The sequence below is a fragment of the Opisthocomus hoazin genome, chromosome 6 (assembly GCF_030867145.1).
Source record: "Opisthocomus hoazin isolate bOpiHoa1 chromosome 6, bOpiHoa1.hap1, whole genome shotgun sequence".
NCBI lineage: Eukaryota > Metazoa > Chordata > Aves > Opisthocomiformes > Opisthocomidae > Opisthocomus > Opisthocomus hoazin.
The window spans coordinates 9,344,878-9,367,909 of NC_134419.1; the positions used below are offsets into that span (position 1 = coordinate 9,344,878).

Below are 23,032 nucleotides of genomic sequence, written 5' to 3' on the forward strand. Positions count from 1 at the left end.
ATCTCCTCAGAAATTTCTTAAAACCTGATCATAACAAATGATCCGACCTTCTTTTTCGTTGTCTTGTACCAGGACATTTCCAGGAAGACAAATACAGCTATTATATGTTTTAGCAGGCCTTTGGGATGCATTTCTGCTTGCTGCTTCTTGGACATGTTGCTCCATAAATTCATTTATTTATTTATTTATTTTTCCTGGAGGCTGGGTGAGGGGAGAGAGGAAACGTGTTTCTGGTATCACAGGGAACAGACTCTAAAGCCTGTGCTTCTAAGCACTACAGGTTTTGGTGTCACAAGAACTCTGCCCTCTGGAGACTTGCAGCTAAATGAAACAGCGCCATTACATCGTGCTGAACCAGTCCACCCCTCTTTTTATATAGAGGTTTGAATTAATTTGTATTGCAAAGAAAAGGAAAAGGGAGGGGGGAGTATTTGTGTAAATCGATTTTCTTTCAGTACCTTCTTGCTGTGTTGTTTGTGCATATAGGAGTTGACAGCCCCTTCTCCATCCCCACACAGGTAGGAATTTTGACTATCCACAAAAGAAACAAGTTTTCATAGCAATTTTATAGTGTTTTTTCAAAGACCATCATTACTCTTACCTAATGTCAACAAGCTGGGAGCAGGTGACAGCCTCCCAGAGTAGCACAAATGACAAGAGCTCCTTTACATTCAAATACAAGCTACCTCTCTTGCAGAGCGCTGCAAATTTCACTCAACTGGGAGAAACTGCACTGTGAAGGAGGGGTAGGGAGTTGGTTAAGAACTAGACACCCGTCCCTCTCCCAGACTCTCTTTCTGAGTATTATCCCTTTAACTATATGATATTTTAGTGTATGTAAAATACACGTCTGGTTTAGAGAACTGTTCCAGAGCAACGAGAGAGCCCAGGAGGAGTTTGAGCAATGAGCTGTACTGGGCTGCTCTGGGAGCAGTGGACAGCATGCTGCCCTTCCTTAGGAGCTGTTGTAATCTGCTGATTTAGACCTGCAAGTGAGCAGAACATCTCTTTGCCACAGAGCAAATCACTTTTTCTTCAGATTATTCAAAGCAACTACATACATGATTGTTGTATTTCTCTTTCTGCTTCTCATTGTCCTAAGTTTCTGTCATTTGTATAAATGATTATGAAAGCACTCCCAGGAGACCACACACACGCTCATAAAACTATTGTAAAGAGAAGCATTGCAGGCTATTGCTAGAGGCTATTTTACTGTATATTTTGAGGAAACGTCTCATTTTCCACTGATAAATAGGGAAACTGAGAACTCTAGAGACACAAGTTATTTTCTAAACAGTATGATTATTCTGCAGAGCTTAGACTAGGAAATGCCAGCTTTGGCATCTTTGGGGAAGGATGTGCTCTGAGAAGCAGAGGCTGTTGTTAGTAAAAAGCAGGGAGGGGGGGAAGCAGATCTTTTGTTCATTATTATCTTGAATGATTTGCAGATCCCTTATTTGTGTGCATCACTGGTCACAGCTTCAGCTGGTTCTTTAGACAGAGACAAATTCCAGACTAATTGTCTAGTTTATGGGTGATGGGTTTGTGCACAGGTTAATGGTTGAGTAGGTGACATTGTCACGTGTGGCTAAGTGCGCTTCTGGTGACAGGGAGAAGCAGACTCTCTGAAGAAGGAGGTGAGAGGACCTGAGGAAATATGTTCTGGGAGACAGTACACTCTTTGTGTGTTTGGGTGGCAAAATGTAGTGGCAAGAGGAGCTCCAACTGAGGTTTCCTTAGAGGATGGGGTGAAATCTGCCTCCTTCTCTTACCTTTTCTGAGTAGGCTGTGATGGGCTGCTCAACTCTGTAGGGTAGCCCTTGACTGACTTTGTGAAGGTCTCAGGTAAGGCTATTGACCTTGCTTTGTATGGCTGCAAGGTGTCATTTAAGAAGCTCTCTTAGAAGATCTGCTGTTTTGACTGGGATTCCAGGTGCATTCGCTGCTATGGTGAAGCCAGTGAACTCAATAAACATCTTCAGTGCTGTAGCATTCAGGGTGGTGGGAGCTGTGAGTACAACCAGTGCTTAGAATCATAGAATCATAGGTTGGAAAAGACCTCTAAGATCATCAAGTCCAACTATCCACCCAACACCATCATGCCACCTCGTGAGGATGAATTCTGGGGAACGTGAAATGCAGGCCAAATCCCTGCACTGGTGCTGCCAGTGTAACTGGTACAAGGTGCAGAGACAGCAGCAGGATGCGGAAACATCCATCAGTCCTGGAGCTGTACTGCAGAGCACAGGCGTTAATGAGCAGTGAAAAGAAAAGTGCAGCTACTGTAGTTCTCACAAGTGAATAGCTGAAATCCTGAAGCATGAAACCCTGTTGCTTTTCGAACTACAGTTTCCAAAAAGGGAGCTCATTTGGTAGTTTTGGTTTTGAGGCATAAACTGAGAGCTCCCTCTCTTCAAGTATATCAGCAGCAAATGGAAGACTAGGGATAATGTGGGGCCACTCCTGAACGAGGTGGGTGTACTGGTGACGGAGGACGCAGAGAAGGCAGAGTTACTGAATGCCTTCTTTGCTTCAGTCTTCAGTGCTAAGGCCGGCCCTCGGAAGTCCTGGGTCCTGGAGGTAAGAGAGGAGGCCCACAGAAAGGATGGCCTTCCCTAGGTCAAGGAGGACCGTGTGAGAAATCACTTAATCAATCTGGACACCCACAAATCCATGGGCCCCGATGGAATGCACCCACGAATGCTGAGGGAGCTGGCGGATGTCATTGCTGAGCCACTCTCCATCATCTTTGAGAGGTCCTGGAGGATGGGAGAGGTGCCTGAGTACTGAAGAAAAGCCAGTGTCACTCCAATCTTCAAAAAGGGCAAGAAGGAGGACCCAGGGAACTACAGGCCAATCAGCCTCACCTCCATCCCTGGAAAGATGATGGAGCAACTCATTCTGGAGGTCATCATCAAGCAAGTGAAGGAAAAGAAGGTTATCAGGAGTAGTCATCACAGATTCACCAAGGGGAAATCATGCTTGACCAATCTGATAGCTTTCTACGATGGCATGACTGGCTGGGTAGATGAGGGGAGAGCCATGGATGTTGTCCACCTCGACTTCAGCAAGGCTTTTGCCACTGTCTCCCATAACATCTTCCTGAGGAAGCTCAGGAAGTGTGGGCTGTATGAGTGGTCAGTGAGGTGGATTGAGAACTGGCTGAATGGCAGAGCTCAGAGGGTTGTCATCAGTGGCACTGAGTCTAGTTGGAGGCCTGTAACTAGTGGTGTCCTCCAAGGGTCAGTACTGGGCCCAGTCTTGTTCAACTTCTTCATCAATGACCTGGATGAAGAGTTAGAATGTACTCTCAGCAAGTTTGCTGATGACACCAAACTGGGAGGAGTGCTGGATACACCAGAAGGCTGTGCTGCCATTCAGTGAGACCTGGACAGGCTGGAGAGTTGGGCAGAGAGGAACCTGATGAAATTCAACAAGGGCAAGTGCAGGGTCCTGCACCTGGGGAGGAACAACCCCATGCACCAGTACAGGCTTGGGGCAGACCTGCTGGAGAGCAGCTCTGTGGAGAGGGACCTGGGTGTCCTGGTGGATGACAGGCTGACCATGAGCCAGCAGTGTGCCCTGGCTGCCAAGAAGGCCAATGGGATCCTGGGGTGCATTAAGAAGAGTGTGGCCAGCAGGTCAAGGGAGGTTCTACTCCCCCTCTACTCTGCTTTAGTGAGGCCTCATCTGGAGTACTGCGTCCAGTTCTGGGCTCCCCAGTTCAAGAAAGATGAGGAGCTACTGGAGAGAGTCCAGCGGAGGGCTACGAGGATGGTGAGGGGACTGGAGCATCTCCACTACGAGGAGAGGCTGAGGGAGCTGGGCTTGTTCAGCCTGAAGAAGAGAAGGCTGCAAGGGGACCTAATAAATGCTTATAAATATCTCAAGGGTGGGTGTCAGGAGGATGGGGCCAGACTCTTTCCAGTGGTGCCCAAAGACAGGACAAGGGGCAACAGGCACAAATTGAAGCATAGCAAGTTTCGTCTGAACATGAGGAAGAACTTCTTCCCTCTGAGGGTGACGGAGCACTGGAACAGGCTGCCCAGGCAGGCTGTGGATTCTCCTTCTCCGGACATATTCAAGACCTGCCTGGACAAGGTCCTGTGCAGCCTGCTGTAGGTGACCCTGCTTTGGCGGGGGGGTTGGACTAGTTGACCCACAGAGGTCCCTTCCAACCACTAACATTTTGTGATTCTGTGATTCTTTCCAACCCCTCTGCTAATGACCACGCAAATATGTGTTTTTATCAGCAAACTTCAGAAGGCATGACTGGATGACACTTGGGAGGGATGGGGAGCAGGAAAAATCTGGTATTCCTTCACTACACATTAAAGGGATAATGAAGCCCCTCAAGGAGCAGATGTGTGTGTGGTGACAGAGTACCTTTAACGGGTTATTTCTCTGTGAATTGCACTTTAAAGCCTGGCAATGTGGTGCTAGGCAGGATGTGTTCATGGTACTCCTACAACGCGATACTGCCTTTATGAAGGGGTCATTGCTGTCTGCTTTCCACTGAGCAGTAGGAACAAGGCAAAAATGGACAGGTAGTAGAACGGTGAAAATCTCTTAGTATTTGAGGCTATTTGGTCTTTGGGTTTCAGTTTCAGGTTTTTCTCTCTCACATTCTTAGGACAGGCCAAACTGTTTCAGAACTCCTCTGCCTACCTTTTCTCAGATTTCTGGAAATCAAATTCTAGTTCAGAGAATATTGCCTTGTTAAACCCAAAGTTTGCTGCACACCTCTGTGTTTTCTACCAGGCACACAAGTTATGAACCAAAATGCTGTCAACTGCAGAGCTTCCAGTGAGAGCGAGTAAGCCCTTTTCACAGGAATATCAGTCCAATCTGACCCTCCTTAAGGGATCTGGAAAAATTCCAAGTAATGGAATCCCTCTTTGAAATGATCCTGAACTTTTCAAAACCTCCTCTTTCCAAATTTCAGTAGTCACAAATGATTTTGGGATGAAATACGTTTTCCTCCTATGCATTGTAAACATGGCAAAGCTGCAAGATGAGATGAGTCAGGGAGTAATTTTGAGCTCTGTTCCCATTTCATCATGTCTCTGCTCCCAGAATCCTTCCTCTTTGCCTGCTGCCTCTTTCAGACCAGCTTTCTGCCTTTGGGATTTCTTTTCTTTTTCTTTTTCTTTTTCTTTTTCTTTTTCTTTTGCTTTTGCTTTTGCTTTTGCTTTTGCTTTTGCTTTTGCTTTTGCTTTTGCTTTTTCTTTTCTGTTCTTTTCTAAATAATAATCCCATCTGCGTTTCAGATGCTGGCTGCAGCTTGTATGTAAAATAAATTGGAAGAAGGCTGCCTGATAGCAGTCTCCCAAATGCCATGATTTCCAAGTCTCCAAACCCAGTTGGCATGGAGTTGAGATTCTATCACAAAAACCACTAACACATATGCTTTCCAGTCTATTAAGAGAGTTAATGGAGCTGGTGAGAGGTGGTGTGAGGAGAGAGTTGCCTTTTCAAGTGAGAAGTTTCCTCACTGCTTCCAGAGGAGTTAGGAGATAAGTTTTGCATGTAAGATAGCTTGATGGGCCAGCAGCTGCAAGAATGGCAGGATCAAAGCAGTGACTGCTGGGCACATTGTGGCAGTAATTAGCTCTATCCATTTGAGGAAAGTGAGCTGCCAGTAGCACTTCTCTTATAGCACCCAGTGGAGGGGCAAACAGAAGAGTTACAATTTCTAATATTGCTATTTACAATCTTCTGTGGCAAAGATTTCAAAGCCAGTGCATTTCTGTGCTCTATTTCTAACTTTTGCAGACTTCAATAAAGCATTCTAGAGAATGAGAGTGACTTATAGCTGATACTGTAAAACTCTTCACTGAGATGGATTTGACATTGCCTGGGCTCCAGTCCATTCCCCAATGGCACGTCTATTCTTCCTTGATGACAAGTGTGTCATTCCTTTTTTCTAGAGCACTAACTACTAACTTTTTTATTATCACCATTTTGCTACACTGGGGCAGTGAGTTGAGGGCTCATAGAGGTCAGGCGTGCTTTAGAGTAAAAGCTTGCTCTTCAGCTATAAGAGCAGTACCAGTGGATAACTCTGGTGCAGTTCTAATTGAGTCCTGATTACACTTGGCCATTGCTGGTGCTAATAAGTGAAGAACATGAAGCAATTTGTATGCATAATCTAAGTTTACCCCAGCAGGTAAAGCGCTTATTGCTTAACTACAGAACAAGCAAAATGTGGGCAGTTTTTCTGGTTTTGGGGTTGGGTTTTTTTAGGAGTAGTTAGCCTTAGTTGTGAGATACAGCTTATTTCCCAAATGGAAATGGCATAGAGTGACCCAGCATATTTTTAATTATATGTTGTAATATGAAACCATTCTCTAATTATGAATCCTCTTAGTGTTTATGTCTCTGCTCTTCTCCAGGAAGGATTTCTAAAATGATTCTCTGATTCTTGTGAGCAAACAGCTGAACATGGTACATCCCTTAGTAAAACGCTTCCTGGACCTACATCATCTATCTGTTTCAGCAAATGGGAAGATCTCTTTATTCTGAGTTTCATTCAGCTACTCTGTTTGTGAGGACAAATGATCTCCTGGGAAATACTCATATGTACACTAAAGCTGAAGTTTTTAAGATATATGCAGTTTTCTACTTCCTTCCACGGGCACATAAACCATCAGTTGTGTTGCAATAGATGTGAACAGCTGCTAAAATCCATCCACTGGATTTCAGGAACCCCCTAGATCTTGCTACATCAGAAATTCGTCTTTCTCGATCTGTCAAAGCCTGTGACTCAATTTCTGTCTTGTTGATGATTTCTCTCCTAATTATTTTCTGCGTCACTTGTACCTTGTAGTTCCTTTCTGTTGGGTTGGAGAAATACCTTAGGATTGATCATAAGTGATGTGCAGTCTATACCCTTGTTCCCATTCTAGGTCCCTGGCAAGGTCTGACTTGCACTGTGGTTGTACCTGTATCCTTTTTCTCCATAATGTGTGGAGATATTTTAGAAGATAACAAAGATTCATTGCCCAATAAGTCTTGTATGAGAATGTACACTTTTGTATCCTGTCCATGCCACCACTGTGAAGGTAGAACTGAAGCTCCCACTCATCACTGGTTGGACACTGAGCCTGCTTGACATTTCCACCCTTCTTGGCATCTCTTGTTCCACTGAATAATGGACCCAGATTTACTGGGTTTTGACTCCAATTTTTCCTTTTGTGCAGCCTAAGGTTTTCTGATGCTGTATCAAGACGTGTCCAGTTTCCAAGTCCATCAGGACACGAAAAGGTGGACTTGGGCAAATTCAGTCTCAGATGTGTGAGAAATGTGCGGTTTTCCCTCTTTGTCTTTTGGAGCCACTCTTCTGATAGATTGATACATGTGTGCCAAGGCAACCAGTAAACTGCCTGCCCTTACTTTGTGAATCTGGACTGCTTAGGGCACTCATTCCAGTAGCTGTTAGTAGGACGATGGAACACTGCTGAGAAACCAAGAGTATCCCTCAGCTGTATGGGAGCTGCCTGAGCTGTTGAGCTTGTAAACTAGCTACCAGGGGGTGGAATTCACAGAGGAAAGGCACTGTGTGGTAGAGAGTGTCCTTACCAGCCAAGAATCAAGACTGATCTGGAGGCCGTGCTTCTGGAGCATTAAGAGGTCTGATCAAGGGCCAAGATTTTTATTCTGCTTTGAGACTGCTCCAGAAAGAATTTGCATGCAATTTTTTTTCTTATTTCCTTCCTTGCATCTCTGTCTGCTGCAATGTCAGAATAAGGTCCAATTGGTTTACAAATTAGATTGTGCTGACTGGTTGTTCACTGTCGTTCCCAATGGGGAAACCGGTCATACAGAAGGTTTTCAGCACAGCATGGGGAGGAGGAACGAAATCTGGTAGGAAGGCCTGGGGAAGCTGCCACTAATGCCCGAGATGCAGAGAGAGGGTCAGCACATCCTGAGACTCCCAAGTGTGTGTGAAATCCAGGTGTAGTTTTCTGGTGGGTTTCTTCCCACCAGAAAGCGAGGGAATCCTTCGCCCTTCCTGCTCTGCTCTTTTAACACTGGATTCTTGTTGCTTGGCACCTCCTAATCCTGTAGATGGCTATTTGTTCACTGAATTTTCTCACACAAGCTGGGAAGCGGAGTCCTTCTGTGTGCTTTAAATTATCTGTGTGTTTTAACAACAAATTACTGTTGATTTTATACAAATATCCCTATACAAGAACTTCAAAGTCTTTGGTGTTTCCCCCCACTCTCCAGACTTTGTACTTTTTGCTGTTGCTGACACTCCCATGCAATTCAGCCTTGGAGAAATAAATATTTGTTTAGCTGTTCTCCTGCTGTGCCTGCTCAGTGCATTTGCTTAATGATGACTTCAGTTCAGCTTTGCACGGGTTTTAGGGCAATAGATTCTCACATTAAAGCAAGACACTCATTTGCGGACAATCTTACCTGTATTATTCCCCCCTCCGCTCCCTTTCTCCCAGATCAGAGTTTGATTAATTAAATGTGCAGACAAAAGGCTCTTTCTTTGCCATGATAATACACGGCTTGTCATAGCCTTTGTTTTAGCATTAGCAGTTGCCAAGATCAGTTCTGGTGAGGAGTCAAAGTTTTGCCAGTTTATTTCTCCACTCCATTCATCTTGACTAGCAACAGGGAGTAGAAGGTTGGACTCAAGCAAGTACCTGCTGCCCTTCCTTGTCATTAGTTGAATTTTCTTGAATCTGTAATTTTCTTCTTTTTGTCTAAAAGACCAAATCACATTCTGGCTTGTAACATTTGCTCTGGAGTCAAGCCCAAGCAGCTGTTTCAAAACCTGCATGTGTTCTTATTTGAAGGGTTTATGTTATGCTTTCTCTACTTCAACTTTCTTGAGTAAAATCAGGGATTTTACTTTTTACTCAAGACATTGAGTTGGTCTATGCCATCAGATTTTTTTCAAAATGAGGGCAAAGTTAACCTTCAAAATCTACTTTTATACATCTAAATGAAGGTTCACCTTTTTTATTCCTTGAAGTGCGGCACTACCTGGTAAAGAAATGAATGGGTGATTTTATTAATGCCATTGCCATTTCAAGTAATTATGCACAACTGAAACTGAAACTGTTCTATTAAAAAAAAAAAAAAGGAAAAAAGAAAGAAAAAAACAACACATAACCACCCCGAAAACCTCAAACCCCACAAAATAGCATTATAAAAATTCAAACTCTGGAAAGATCCAAATTCTGTTTTCTTTTTTTGGCCATTTACAAAACCCTCTTAAAATTATTTAAGCTACTTATGCTTCACTCATGATATATGGCAAGTATAATTTTCCCAACAACTATCTTCAACTCTGAGCTATTTTCTGCCAGAAAGCAAAAATCACTTCAGTGAAGTAATATATCAGACTCTCTCTTCATCTATTTCCAGCTGATCAGGTTTCAGCTTATAGCAGAGATGATTTTTTATTAGGTCCTGAGTACATGACCTGGCACTTGTGCAGCTGAGTTTCATCTGACTGCTGTCGCTCCAGTCCTCGAAGTCTTCCCACTGCTTTATTTTTCTTATGATATTCAGAGCCTCCTCCATAATGATGATTCATTCCACAGTGTGTCATCAGCAAATTTTGTTGGCATGGTCCTCCTTTACCGTGCCAAGAACTGTGATGAAAATATTATGTAAGATTTATCTCAAGAATCATCTATGAGGAATTCAACTCATAACCTTCCTCTAACCTGACTGAAATCATGGGAAATAGAGCTGAGAAGGACTTCAAGTCCAAACTGTATCCCAAAGACATGAACTATGCTGAGCAGATACTTGTCCAATTTGTTCTTAAACATAGTTGATGAGATTCCATAATCTTCATAGATACTCCATATTAATAACTGAGTCTCCTAATCACTGGAGTACTTCTGTCCCTAATGTCTGCCCTGAATCACTTCTTTGACATTTTCCTCGTTTTCAATGTACCTAATACAGCTATAGAATTAGCTCATTCCCCTGGTGAGTGATGCTTCTGCTCACAAATCACAATGCCATGTTTGGACAAGTTTGTTGTCTTCACATACCTATATTCATCAGCTTCACATACCTATATTCATCAGCTGATGCTGTCATACATTAAAAGTTCCACCACAAACATTCATTTGAACATGAAGCATCATCCATTGAAATCTGTTTACTTGGCTTCTGAAGCAATCCTCAGAGCACGATCATCTTCCTTTGTGTTTCTGAATTTTAACTGAAGACAAAGCTTCCCCCAGTTTCTGGGTCTCAGCAGTCTTTTGAAAGCTTCTTTTGCAGGAAGTCAGAGACCATTCCCCCTTGTAGATCTCCTTAAATATTTTACTGCATATATCAAATGAACAATTAATTTCCCCATCAGTCCTTATGAGTGTTTTACCTCTCCGTCCCACAGGTATTCAGAATATCCTCAATGTTTCTGCCGTGTAATTTGGAGGAAATGATATGATGTGTACATAGCAGAATACAGTCTGTATACCACATTTACCACAAAGCTATATATTACGTTTTCACAAAGACAACAGGTTGCATTTGGAAACCCCTATATATAATGCTAATAAGATACCCAACTCCATCATATTCTAATTAACCTAGAAATCCTTCCTTTTTATAACATGAGAGAGGTTTCAAAACATTCAGAATGTTAATAAACCCACAGGTATTTCTATTCTTTATATCTTCTGGTATACACTATTCATTAAGAATTTTTACTTATTTTAGTATTAGTCTGATTCTCTTGGCCTAGAGAAGTTTAACATTTTGAACCATTGCATCTGATTTTTTTTAATAGGAAAGAAATCTTATTTTCCCTGTTTTTGATAAGAGATGAATTTGATAAATACTAACATTATGTTGGCAAGAAAAGATACTAACCTTAAGGTTCAATAGGAGGACCCTGAACAGCTCAAATAATTCGCCATGGACACGACTGAACACTAAGCTATGTTAAAGGTCCTTTATGTTTCACTGGCAACATAAAAGTCTTAAAGTAGGAGTTTTTAAGGCCTTGTATGCAACAGATCCAAGTTGGTTCTTCTAAGTGCTTTTTTCTTTTTTTTTTTTTTTTTTTTTTTTTTGGTGGTGGTCACTAGCTTGTGCTGAGCCCAAATTGACTCAGGATAGTGGTTATGAGGTTTGTGAGTAGAGTCTCATAACCAATATGAAATCAGAAACCATTTTTCTGTCTGGTTGGTAGGAACAAGCTCTGAGACTTCAATCAACCTGAAGAGGAGCTCCCTGTTAGTCTCCAGATGTCATGCCTTCAAAAGAGAGCTAAAGCTCATGTATGGAAATACTTGGAGTCCTCCTCTCCACCCCTCAAATAAATAGTCATAAAGCTGTAGGGTTCTCAAAACCAGATCTTCAATAATAGTACAAAATACTGCCTTTTATACTGTGCTGCTAATGCTGAAAAAACAGTGCAGTATATTTTTCCACCCAGAGAGGAACACCCAGTTAACATTTAAGTTAGTGAAGTGGAAATTTATGTGATCTAATTTAAGCAGCAGTCAAATGTCTTAGGTGAGAAAGTTTCACTAAAACATAAATGCCACTGTATTTCTATTTTGCTTGCGTAAGGGATGGGGGACAACAGCTATGACACAGAAGAATGCAGTAGGCAGAAGGAACCCAATCTCCAAATAATGCTTCAGCTTAACTTTTGAGAATGGAGGGTCTGGAAGGTTCACTTTCAACTCATGTATATGACTGGCTTTCTTTGTGTTATCCAAAAGGGGAGGAGAAAATCTGATGCTACTGGTGAATTGAGATTAATTAATTTTGTGAAAGTCTACAAGGCATTATTTATAGTCTGTGTGACAGAACTGTGTTTCCACTAATGGTCTCTACAGGCCATGCTCGAAAAACAGTGCAGTCTTATATAGTGTCAACAAAATTTGGCAATGTGAATTTAACTGTTTTCTATTTTAACAGACTCCTTCACAACCCTTCCCTTGTTCCACTCATCAACTCTCTTCATGTCTTTGTGTTCTTCCTCTGGCAGTCCAGCACATCGTTCAACAGAGATGCTGTGAAAGCAGGCACAGGCCGGCGTTTTCTTGGTGGGCTATTAAATGATACATCCTACTGCTACACTCTGGAAGTCTCATTCTACAGCTACATATTGGGTGGACCTACTTCTGCTGTGCCCTACACAGAAGCAGCATGTATCCTTTTGAAATCCTTCCTCCTCTTGCAGTCCACGTGAACTGGGCACTTAAGGTAAATACTTCTATCTCAATATGAGTTTGCTGAGATAGGAACACACAAGTGGAAATGTGAGTCTGCTCCCGATGCTTTAATTTCCCTCATATTGATTCTCCATACTGTGGAAATTCAAGAAGAGTAAGGGATATTAGATCAAATAAGCTATTTCCCTCTTGTAGGAGATTGTCTCACACACTTCTTATATAAACTAGTCCTGGAGAGCCTGTGATCCATTCGCTTCACCAGTCTTCCATTTCTTTCTTCATTTCTCTCCTTATTCTCTCGTTATCCCTGTGCTTGTATTATTGTTTTAATAGCAAATTGAAAGTGCATCTTTGGTACAGAGTTAAAACATCTTCTCTGTCTTTTCACTGCACCACTCTTTTCAGTGGTGCCCAGTGACAGGACAAGAGGCAATGGGCACAAACTGAGGCACAGGAAGTTCCGTCTGAACATGAGGAAGAACTTCTTCCCTCTGAGGGTGATGGAGCACTGGAACAGGCTGCCCAGGGAGGTTGTGGAGTCTCCTTCTCTGGAGATATTCAAGAGCCGCCTGGACAAGGTCCTGTGCGGCCTGCTGTAGGTGACCCTGCTTCGGCAGGGGGGTTGGACTAGATGACCCACAGAGGTCCCTTCCAACCCCTACTATTCTGTGATTCTGTGATTCTGTGAAAAGGCTCTAACGGACCCATGAGATTCTGCAGCTACCTCAGGGCCAGGTCTTTAATACCAGTTGACAAAGAAACAGAAAGTGAGCTCTGCAAACAAAATCAACAAAGTTGTTCGCATTTTTGAGTGTTCAAATAGAAGCAATGTCTCGTTCCTCAAAAAACATACCTCCATCTGGCTATCTCAATGTGTCAACAATTAGTAGAATTGTTCTGACTGGTCTTATGATCTGTTTTTATGTGTTTCTTTTTGTGACCATGCTCAATCAAATAACCAGTGCCCATACTTCAAGCTTGGGTGTGTTTTTTCATTTTGTTGTTCTATCTTGGTAGCTTTCAAAATTTCCACAGGTTTAGAAACACTGCAGAGAGAGAAACATTAGCTGTGATTGCCTATTTACATCTCCACTGCATTTTGGAAGTTGGGGCAGGTGTACAGCTTTAGGGTAGTGAGGGGGAAATTTTCATATGAGGTATCATTCTTCACCATCCATGCATATGTGTACACTGTGGGGGAATAAGAGCAAGAAACTGGGAGAAGGGAAAGTAATTCTTAATTATTTGGGGTTTTCTGGTTTGGCTTCTTCACTGAAAGTGAAATTTAGGGGAAGGAGGGGGATGAATACATTAAGGTGACTTTTCAGACTTCAGCATTTGGAATACAAGCTCTTTTTTGCCCAGTAAGGTTAACTGTTTCCAAGGAATAGCTTCTTGCAGCATACACATGTGTAGTGCATCTTGCCACTGAGGAAAAAATTGTCACTACTGTTAGGTTTAGGTATTTATTTACTTCTGTTGGTATTTTGTCATTTTAAGAACATGTGCCTTAGTTTCACCTTCAATTTTCCTCCTCGCTTAGCACTCATTGTACTGTCAACTGCTTATTTATGTACCTTATTTATGATGAACAGTTCTTGCAGTGAGGAACAGGAAGAGTCCCTATACAAATGAGATTGTGATTCCCTTGGATATGTTTTTCTTCATGACTTGTAGGTCATGCTGGTTTAGTTTCCTTTTCCATAAAGATATTTGTTTTGTGCTTCACATTACAGAGGTTCCAAGTGTGGGGTCTAACATCTCTATCTGTTTGCTTGGCTGCCTTCTGGACACAGAGCTACATCGTTCTCAGTTTGTTCACTGTGACCATCAGCAGCTAGAACACAGAAAACAGGCCCCAGATCACAGAGATCCTTCTTGGTGGTGATGTATGGAAAGCTCAAGCAGCAGCTTGATTCCTACAATTACGGTTTCATCCAGCTGAGTGAAAAAGGAGGAGAAGATGGTTTTGACTGGCCTGGCAGACAGCAAGCAGGGAAGGCCCTTTGCCCATGCAGTATGCGCCCCTGGCATTTTGCCCTGGTAGGTTTTACTATTTCCTTTTCAATGGAGGGATGCTATCAAGATTGCTGCTCACGACAGCTCTTCCTCATGTGTGCAGTTTCCTAGTTAGAGAAAGAAATGGAACTGCTTGAAGCAGTCTCTAGGCTGGTCTGCTCTAACACAGGAGTGGCTGGATTTATGCGCATCCTATCCTGGCAGGGGAGAAGTTTTGTATCACTGAAGTGCCTGTGACCAAAGGTAAAACAATTGCAGAACGTTCCAATTTAGCCTGAACAGCTCTTGCAAGCTATTTGCAAGTCAGTGATTAATTAATGCTCAGATTTTTTAATGGACCTGAACCAAAGACACAGCCAGTCAGCTCATATTGGCCTCCAAGGACAGGCATGCTTCTATTAACTATCTAGCTACATGCAGGCAGAAAGTCAAGCAAATAAAGAAAATACAGTGAGCCCAAAAACCGTGAACTGATAGGCCAAGTATTCAGGAAATCTGCCTTCAAAGATGTATTTCGTCAGACTTTTTTCATCCCACTGTGACATTATTGGGTTATGGGGTTTTTTATTTTGTTTTTAATAGAAACAGGATTAGGGAGGCTAGAATTGTTCAAAGCTTCTAGTGTTGGATTAAGAAGTGCAGACTGGACTCAGCCTCAAATTCAGGGAACCCACAGCGTTGAAGAGAGGCTACAAAGTAGATCACACCCAACATTCAGAAACTAGCCGTACTGGGTCCACGTAGAGACCAACACAAATGAGGATCTCCAGGTTCTATAAAAATATTAAGTTAGCCTAATGTTGTTTCTGTTGACAAATGAGAAAACTGAACAAACTCTGAATAGTTTCTATGTGTGTGCACTAGTGGCATGTAATTCTACCTGTCAGCTTCTTTCCTTTACAGCATTCGTGGCAAATAAGATCACAGTACTACCCCCTTTCATGCCATTACGTAAGTGCAATAGGTTTGTTGTTGGTTTGGCTTTTTCTTAAATCTCATGTTCCTCAGAGTTTACATGCTAACTCAATGTTCTATGCAAACCTTTATGTGAGCCTGTAGTAGATATATTTCTACATGGGCTAAGTTTATGCGATTTGTTCAGACTTGTGTGGCTAAAACCTACTTTGAAATTATTGCAATAAATGGATACCTTACATGCATGAAAATGGGTGACAGACTTTCAGTCTGATAAGTGTTTTTTGAATTCTGACATTGTTAGTGTGGACACTAAGTTTTTTCAATACCAAAAGTAAGAAAAATTAAAAAAAGAAAGGGAAGGTATCATTGCAAGTGGAAATCTGTTCCAGATTAGTTAGCATGAATGAATGTATTCTCCTAGATGAAATATCTCAAAGATTCAGAATTTAGAGGCTTACACCTGGTATGTTCTATAAAAACAAATTCGCCCCTGAGGCTGCGCTATTCAAATGAAATCCAGGAGTGAAGGGTCTTCCACTTGTCTGCGCAAGGGGTATATGTTTGGGCCATATATGATGGTCACAGTATCCTGTGGTGTGTTGAAATTCTGGCCTCTTCTAACACAGAGAGTTAATACGGTTGCATAAATGTCTCGGGCCTCAATTAGCATGGTATCAATAATGGTTACTGCTGGAGTGTCCCTTGTATTTTCACCCTGCAAACAAAGGACTGCATCAGGTGTGCCTTCCTGAACGCCGTGTTATACATTCCTTCGGAGGTATGCGTGTGCCTGGTAGGTCTGTGGCTAACTGATATGTACCTTGTGTACAAGAAACATTAGGGATATGTTCTGTAAGCCTGGCTCTGTAGAATACCCTATGATAACAGGTGCTGTAGATAACGGTGAACGGACTCTGTTTTGAAGGCATAAGAGGATTGCAGGCTTGTCGGTTAGTTGCCTGGAAGTGGACAGAGAAATGTTTAAAACCCTTCTCACAGGCACACACATTTGGTGGTAACTGATTAAAAAGGCAGTGCAGCAACAGTTGGCTCAGCACCAGGTGAAGAAGCTTTAAAATGAGCTGATATGCATCCGTTAAATACCATGTTTTACTAGGCGTTTACAGGGCTTATGACACAAGGCATGCAGACTGCTCTGTAACATTCACCACCAGCAGCTCAGCTGCTGAGCTGTCTAGATACACACCAGCCTCACAGCTGGGCAGGGAACAAAGGATAAAAGAGAAGGAGGGAGGATGAATGCCCAGCTGTAGGACTCCGAGTGCTGCTCTGACAGCACACCCAGAACTGCTTTCCACTACAGCTGCTGCTCAGCAGCCATCACAGCCTGACCTGAGAGTGGCCGGTAAAGGAGTCTCACATCAACAGCTTTAAAATCCATTGGGTTCATTTTTTAGAGTGTTTGAACTGGATCCCTGCTGCACAGCAGGCAGCCCATAAGAGAGCATAAAAGTTTATACTCTCCCAAAGACTAGCCATGAAGCAGGAAGATAGAAATGATGGAAATAAGGCAAGAATTGGTATGATTGTAGCCTGGTAGCTGTAGGGGCGAATAATCAACAAGGTGGGTGGGCACCACAATTGCCGGTGTGTCCATGGCTTCTTTGTATATTTTAATCTTAATTCTAAGCTTCCTCGAGGTGGGGAAGGCCCTCATCCAAAGGCGGGCCTTTAGTCATCTGTGTGTATGGCTTTACTGGTTGAAAGCACTTCTGAGTGGAACAGGAGACTGGAACCCTGGACTGAGGGTCTGGTGGAAGAGTTCTCCTTTGTATGGCTTTTCTAAGCACATCACTTCACCTCTTTGATTTAATGTCCTCAATACAAAGAATGAATTTAATGAAACTTTTTTTGTAAAACAAACAAAACAACACAAAAATCTTGGAAGCCATGTATGAAGAACACAGAAGAAAGAGACATTACTAATGTTATCCCTAGGTAGGTCTTTTCACATTACAAACGGCTGAGAAATTATCTCGGTACTTTAAAACAGTGTAGTAGAACCAACTTGCAAAGATATCACTTGGTGTTTTCCATTTCACTGAATGTGTTGAATTGGAAGCTTTGCATCCCTTAAACAGGGCGTAGCTGCACTGCTGAACCCTCTCTCCTGTTTATGGACATAAAAAATGTACTTATGTGGCTACAGCCACAGAATGAAAGCTTGGATTGACTAGAGTCTCTTCAGGTGCCTAACAGGAACTCGCATCTTGGACTCTAGGCACAGTTGGGACCACTGGGTTCACTCTTATTCTTAACTTCAATCAGAATATCAGCCTGCTGCTTGACTCGGGACTTGAGAATTCAGATCCCCTGGAGGAAACAGTCATTTGCTTCATCCAGATTCCTTTTAAAGAGTACTCGGATCATGGTAAATGCCTGTCCTGGGGAAAAGAAATCTCTATGCAAACTACAATTCCAGTAAAAGCATCTATAACTTTTAGAGCTTCATGGACCTGCCAGTCCTCTGGGGTGAATGTACTTAGTTATTTTGGGCTTTTTTAAATTTCCTTGTTTTGGTAACTGCCTGTCCTGATCCTCCTAGCTCTGCTAGTGATATCCTTAAGAGAAGATCCTCATGAGCCAGATTCTGGCCCTTGCAGTTTCATTCCCACTAAGTAAAGGCAACATTACTAGCAAAAGCCAATGAGGTATGAAAGGCTGGGCAGATAAAGCTGAGGGAGCTCTGCAGAGGTTGTAGAGTGTAGCTTATGTTTGAATATGAGTTAGAGCTTGTTGCCAAGATGATTTCAAAGTAAATCAGGCACATATTCAGGCAGAGAACTGCAGAGGCCTACATCTTCATCCTTCTTCTGCTAAACTCCTAGAAACTGGCTCCTTTCTGTGTTGCAGAAAGTGGCATTAATCCTAATCCTGCAGATTTTCCTAAGGGTGACCTCCTTGCACTTCATCTCTCCAGTATCTGGTTATTTCTCAGCACCATGTTCCAGGCTGTCTTTGAGGAAAGAAAACAAAATCCTCTTTCAACTCTCCAGTCTGTGTGAAAGTGTCAAGCTTTACAGCCACAATTTCAAATGCTTTTAATATTACTGGAAGCATAGAGTTAAATTATAGAGTTGTAAAGTTACTTTATAGTGATAATGCTGTCAAGCATCAATATCTCTGCCCCAGGGCACCGTGGAAACTCAGTTAATGATATAAGAAGCTGATATTTTTCAGGGTTGCAGCTGTTGGCTCATACCCAGAAGGAATCTGTGTGTTTGTTCATATTGGGTATATACAGGGGGACTTGCTCAAAGAAAATTAAGAAACAGTGAAAGTCTGTTTCATAATGTGCAGTGGAATGAAAATGCAAAGCAGTGTATGGTGTTGCAGTATGCTCATTTCCCTCACAGAGTTCAATACAGTGGACAGTGCTGTAGAAAAATACTTATTTTACTGTAAGAGAGGGTGTTTGTGTGGGAAAGTGTACATTTGTATGTAGATTTGTTTATACAGTTGCCTGTAACACTGACTGCATCAATCTATGCAGACACCGTCTGGGAGTATCAGTAAAGAAATGGAAATTAAGGGAAGTGACTACAGTCAGCTTAGGAATATCTATAATTTTTGTAATGGATTTCTTAGCATCTGTATCCAAAAGTGCTTTGATAGCGTCAGATGAAAGATGCTACAAAAGTGCAAAGTGTTATTATAAAGGTGGGGGTTTTTCTTTTAAAGAATTTTTTTTTTTCTTCTGAAATGTAGAATATCAGTCTTGGAAGGCATCTTCAAAGTATTTCCTGGGGATTTAACTATATGATTTCCAGACCAAGCACAAGTGATGCTTTCGCTGAATGGTTGGAAGGTGAAGTTTTTACATGAGTGATTGCAGAATTTTGGCTAATATAAAGAAGGGAGAAAGCTCCCTCCAGGCACCGCTATCCCTCTTGGAAGTGGCTTTCAAGGTTTTGAACGCCTCTCTCATAAACTGGCTTTTCTATAAACTCGTATTTTTCCTTCGTCTTATAAGCAACTTAGACAAAACTAAGCATATAGAACTGATAGTGAGGCTCTTGGGTGCACAGAACACCACACAAATGCTATTAGACCCATAGTTAAAATAATTCTTTGGTAAATGTTAAATTCCTATTAGTAACACTTGCTAAACTTAAGTGCAAAGGAAAGGGCAAGGCTAATCTGAAAGGCAACAGAGAGCAGAGCTTAAAAGATATTAACAATTTGTTGGAAATGTCTGACAGGAGTGGTTAATACGACTAAAGAGTAATGTCTGTGGGTTGAAGATTTAGGTTGGGAGCTGGCTGTAGCCAGTGCTGTGCTTTGGAGCTTTCCCAAATGTCAGTGGGAATGAAGAGAAAAAAGGCATTCAGAATGAGTTGTTTTTCAAAAAGCAATGAACAGAAAAATTGCAGTGTCTCTGTGATCGGTCTCTGCTTTTCTGCCAGCCTGTAGTGGTGTTTCTGTGTCTCCATGTTTTTCATCTTTTTCCTCTTCTCTGCATCTCTTTGCTTCTGGCTGAGTCTTCTCCCCTGTGCCTGCCTGTCTTGTGTCTGTATCCTCACCACCTTGTTTGCAGTTTTAGGTCGTTACCCTTACCCCATGCCATTCTGCCATCTCATCTGATTTTTTGCATGTGGTGTTTCATTAATCAGACACACCCAGTCTCTGCTTTTTGTTCACTTTGTGCGGTCTCTCACCTAAACTATTCCTTTTTCCTTGTATATTTTGCCATCTAAAGGCTCACCAGGGCTTATTGGTGGTTAAAGGGAAATCTAGGATGGAAGCAGAAGTTATTTTTTAACTAGTACTCCTTTAGTCCCAATACCAACACCCTGAAATTGAATCAGAGATGGTTTTCAGGAAACTCAGCAAAGAAATGAGTGTCTTTCTGTCTGTGTGCTTGTCTTTCTCAGCTGCTTGACCAATTGCAACTGAATTTGACAGTGATGAAGATCTCAGAGATACTACTTTCCTATGAGTTTCATGAAAAATAGCTGGATGAATGAGTAGAGACCAAAATTAATCTCTCCAGTAGGGACAGCTGCATCTCTATTGTTAGAAACCAGAGGAGGACCGTAGGCATGAAAGTCACAGGAAACAGATCCCATAACTCCTCACCTTCTGGACACATCACTGGTGAGTAGAGACTTCACTTCACTTTCCTTTTCTATACAAACTTTTACCCCTACCATCTCTGCAAATCTTAACAAAGCATATCTCACGGCATCCTGAAAAGCAGACTGCATCTTCTCCATCAAGCCACTTTTGAAAGAGGCCAGAAACCTGGCAGGTAGAGTTCACAGGTGAAGAGACTACCCATTCAAGCCAAGGCCAATACATGCCCACCCAAGCCAGCAGCGTTCCTCGTCAGCTAGAGGTGAAACTTTGTCTAGGGTTCAGATCAACAAAGTCAGAACATGTCTCAGGCAGAAATTAAAGATAATCTGCAGTTTTGATCTAGTGTTCAGACACATTTGTGTTTTGTTAAGAGCAGGATGGGTATGATTCTCTCACGTCTCATCTCTTAATTGAAGAACAGCCAAATCAGCACAGATCAAAACCAGTCCTCTGCAGCGTCTTGTCTCTGATAGAGGCCAAAAGCAGATGCCTGAGAAGACTATTAGAATAGAATAAGCATGTAACAGTACTTCCCCTGAATATTCCTTCAGCTTTCAGCAATTAGCGGTTTGGGGATCCCGGAGCCAGAGATGTTGATTATGTGTGTAGCAACACTCAATGGATTTGTCTCCCATGAACCTGTATACATTTTTAGCTTCCACAGCATTCCTTGCTAGGGATTTCCACAGCTTAATAATATCTTGTTTGTTTTAAGCCTGCCACCTGCAAGCTTTATTTTGTGATTCCTAATTGTTACAATGCAAGCAGCATTGATCCCCATCGCCATTGCATGCATACCAGCCACCTTTTTTTCACATTTGAAGTCTCCTAGCCTACCTAGTTATTGGCTGTCTGAGTATTTATCCTATACACTACAAGCAGAAAAATATTACCAGATCAGAATCACTCCTCCCTTTCTAGAGTTGGTGCATCATCTTACACTTTCTTTCTAGGTATACGCAACTATATGGGTTGCTAAGCAATGGAGAACCAACTCCAGGGACTCTAATGGCAGAGTGTGTATTTGCTGTGCATTATGATTTTTACTTGTGCTCAGGATAAATCCTGACCTGGTCACATAAGCAGCAGGTATAAGCCCCAAAATGAGATACAGCTTTCAGTTTCAGAGTACACACTGTAATCATCATGTGTTTGGTTCCTCATGCACTTTACAGTCTGTGTGTGTTCTGCTGTACTCTTCTTTTTCCCAAAACTTAGGAGGGATTCAAAGCTTGCTAAATTAACTGAATGTCTGTTCAGCATAGGCTGGAGTTTGGTCATCTGGCTAAAAGAGGCTAGTAACCAACTCCAGCTGGAAGAATACACAGCTTTTGAAAACTGCCACATCCCAAAAACCTTGCTTTCTCTTCATGATTGGTGTGCATCACTCTTCCTCAGCAAACCAACTTCTGGATAACAGCATCCCACAGTCAGGTTGCAGTCACGAATCTGTCAGGCCAGTGATTTCTTTTTCTAAAACTAAGCAATCCTTATTAAACCAGGAACTGTCATCTGCTGCCACAAAAGACCCAATGGTGGGTGATGATCTATTCATCTTTTCTTCATCGGCCGGTCCCTCAAGAAATACAGTACGGAGGTTAACTACTCAAGACCTCTCATGTAGCAAAGAGGGATCTGCAGGGCAGTGGAGTGTCATGTGTAGAAAAAGCATACATTGGACTGGTTTCTGCAGACATTTGGCTTGGAGCAGTGTTGGAGGACATGTGCAAAGTGAAATCTCTTTCCACCATATCAATACATGGCAAATTTCCAGATTCCTTTCAATAAATCCTTAAACAGGCTGTTGAAGTGGAACATAGCTGGTTTAATCAAGGTAGGAAACTAAAATGGCTCAGAAGAGCCAGTTGTCTTCCCGGTGACTTTCTAGAGGAGAGGCAGCGGGACTGCTAAGACTCCTATGTGGTCCAGCCAGGACTGCACGTTTCTGCCAGCCCAAGGGGAGAGAGTCTACAGTACTTCGGTCCCATTATTCCTGTTTTCAAGCCTTTTCATCTTGGAGTTTCCGTGGATTTCTTCAAGGTCTGGCAGAAAGCTGGTTCTGTTGGCAGAATACAGCTTCAGGCTCCTTGTCTCTTGCTGTATAGCAGTAATACCTCCTCTTGAGAAGATGCCTATGACTGCCTGTTTGCAGTTTCACAATTTCATATTCTTTCTGTGATACTGTGAACATCTGAGACTGGGCTATTTCTGGGCCAACAGGGTTATCATCCTAGTGTCCCTTCTTCCTTACTTAATGATTCCTCTTTGCACCGCATCCCTCACGTGTCACCAAGTAGAATTTGTTGCATTGACTTTCCTTCCAAAGCCTGCCCAGAAGGACAGCTTTCCTTCAGCCAGGACACAGAAAAGGCCTGTGTCTCCAGAACCATCAATATTTTTCTTGAGATGATAAATGAACTGCCAATAAACTGAGGCAGCTGCCAGATCCATCTGAGAAACAGACCTTCAGACCCAATTTATCCTCGCTTGGTTTATTTATGTGTCTGGAAACTTTTGAGATGCAAACAGAGGACTAACCGCTCGGAGGCAGCCACTGAGAATGAGATGGTATAGACAGATGAAGTGGGAGTTTACAGACTGGTTCAGATACATTAGCTATTACTCTGTGCTAGCCCATCTCAAACAAGAAAATGGCTTGAGATTCATCATAGAGAACACCATGGAAAAGAAACAAAACTCTCAAAGCAAGACCTAAATCCTCATACTTGCTATATCATTTAGTTCGTTTTTCTTTATATCTTCTGGTCTTCCTTGCCTATAATTCAGGTTGTTGTATAATCTCTGAAATTCGTATTTTCAGG

At 42.3% G+C, this 23,032-nt stretch overlaps 1 protein-coding gene across 3 annotated transcripts in view; it reads left to right on the forward strand.

Moving 5' to 3' along the window:
* Positions 1–23,032, forward strand: part of LOC104334200 (AGBL carboxypeptidase 4) — a 1,001,604-nt gene that overhangs the window by 899,495 nt on the left and 79,077 nt on the right. For all 3 annotated transcript variants that reach the window (XM_075424527.1, XM_075424528.1, XM_075424529.1), the window contains one exon: positions 11,987–12,149. In XM_075424527.1, the coding sequence (XP_075280642.1) occupies positions 11,987–12,149 (163 nt within the window). The remainder of the gene's footprint in view (positions 1–11,986; positions 12,150–23,032) is intronic.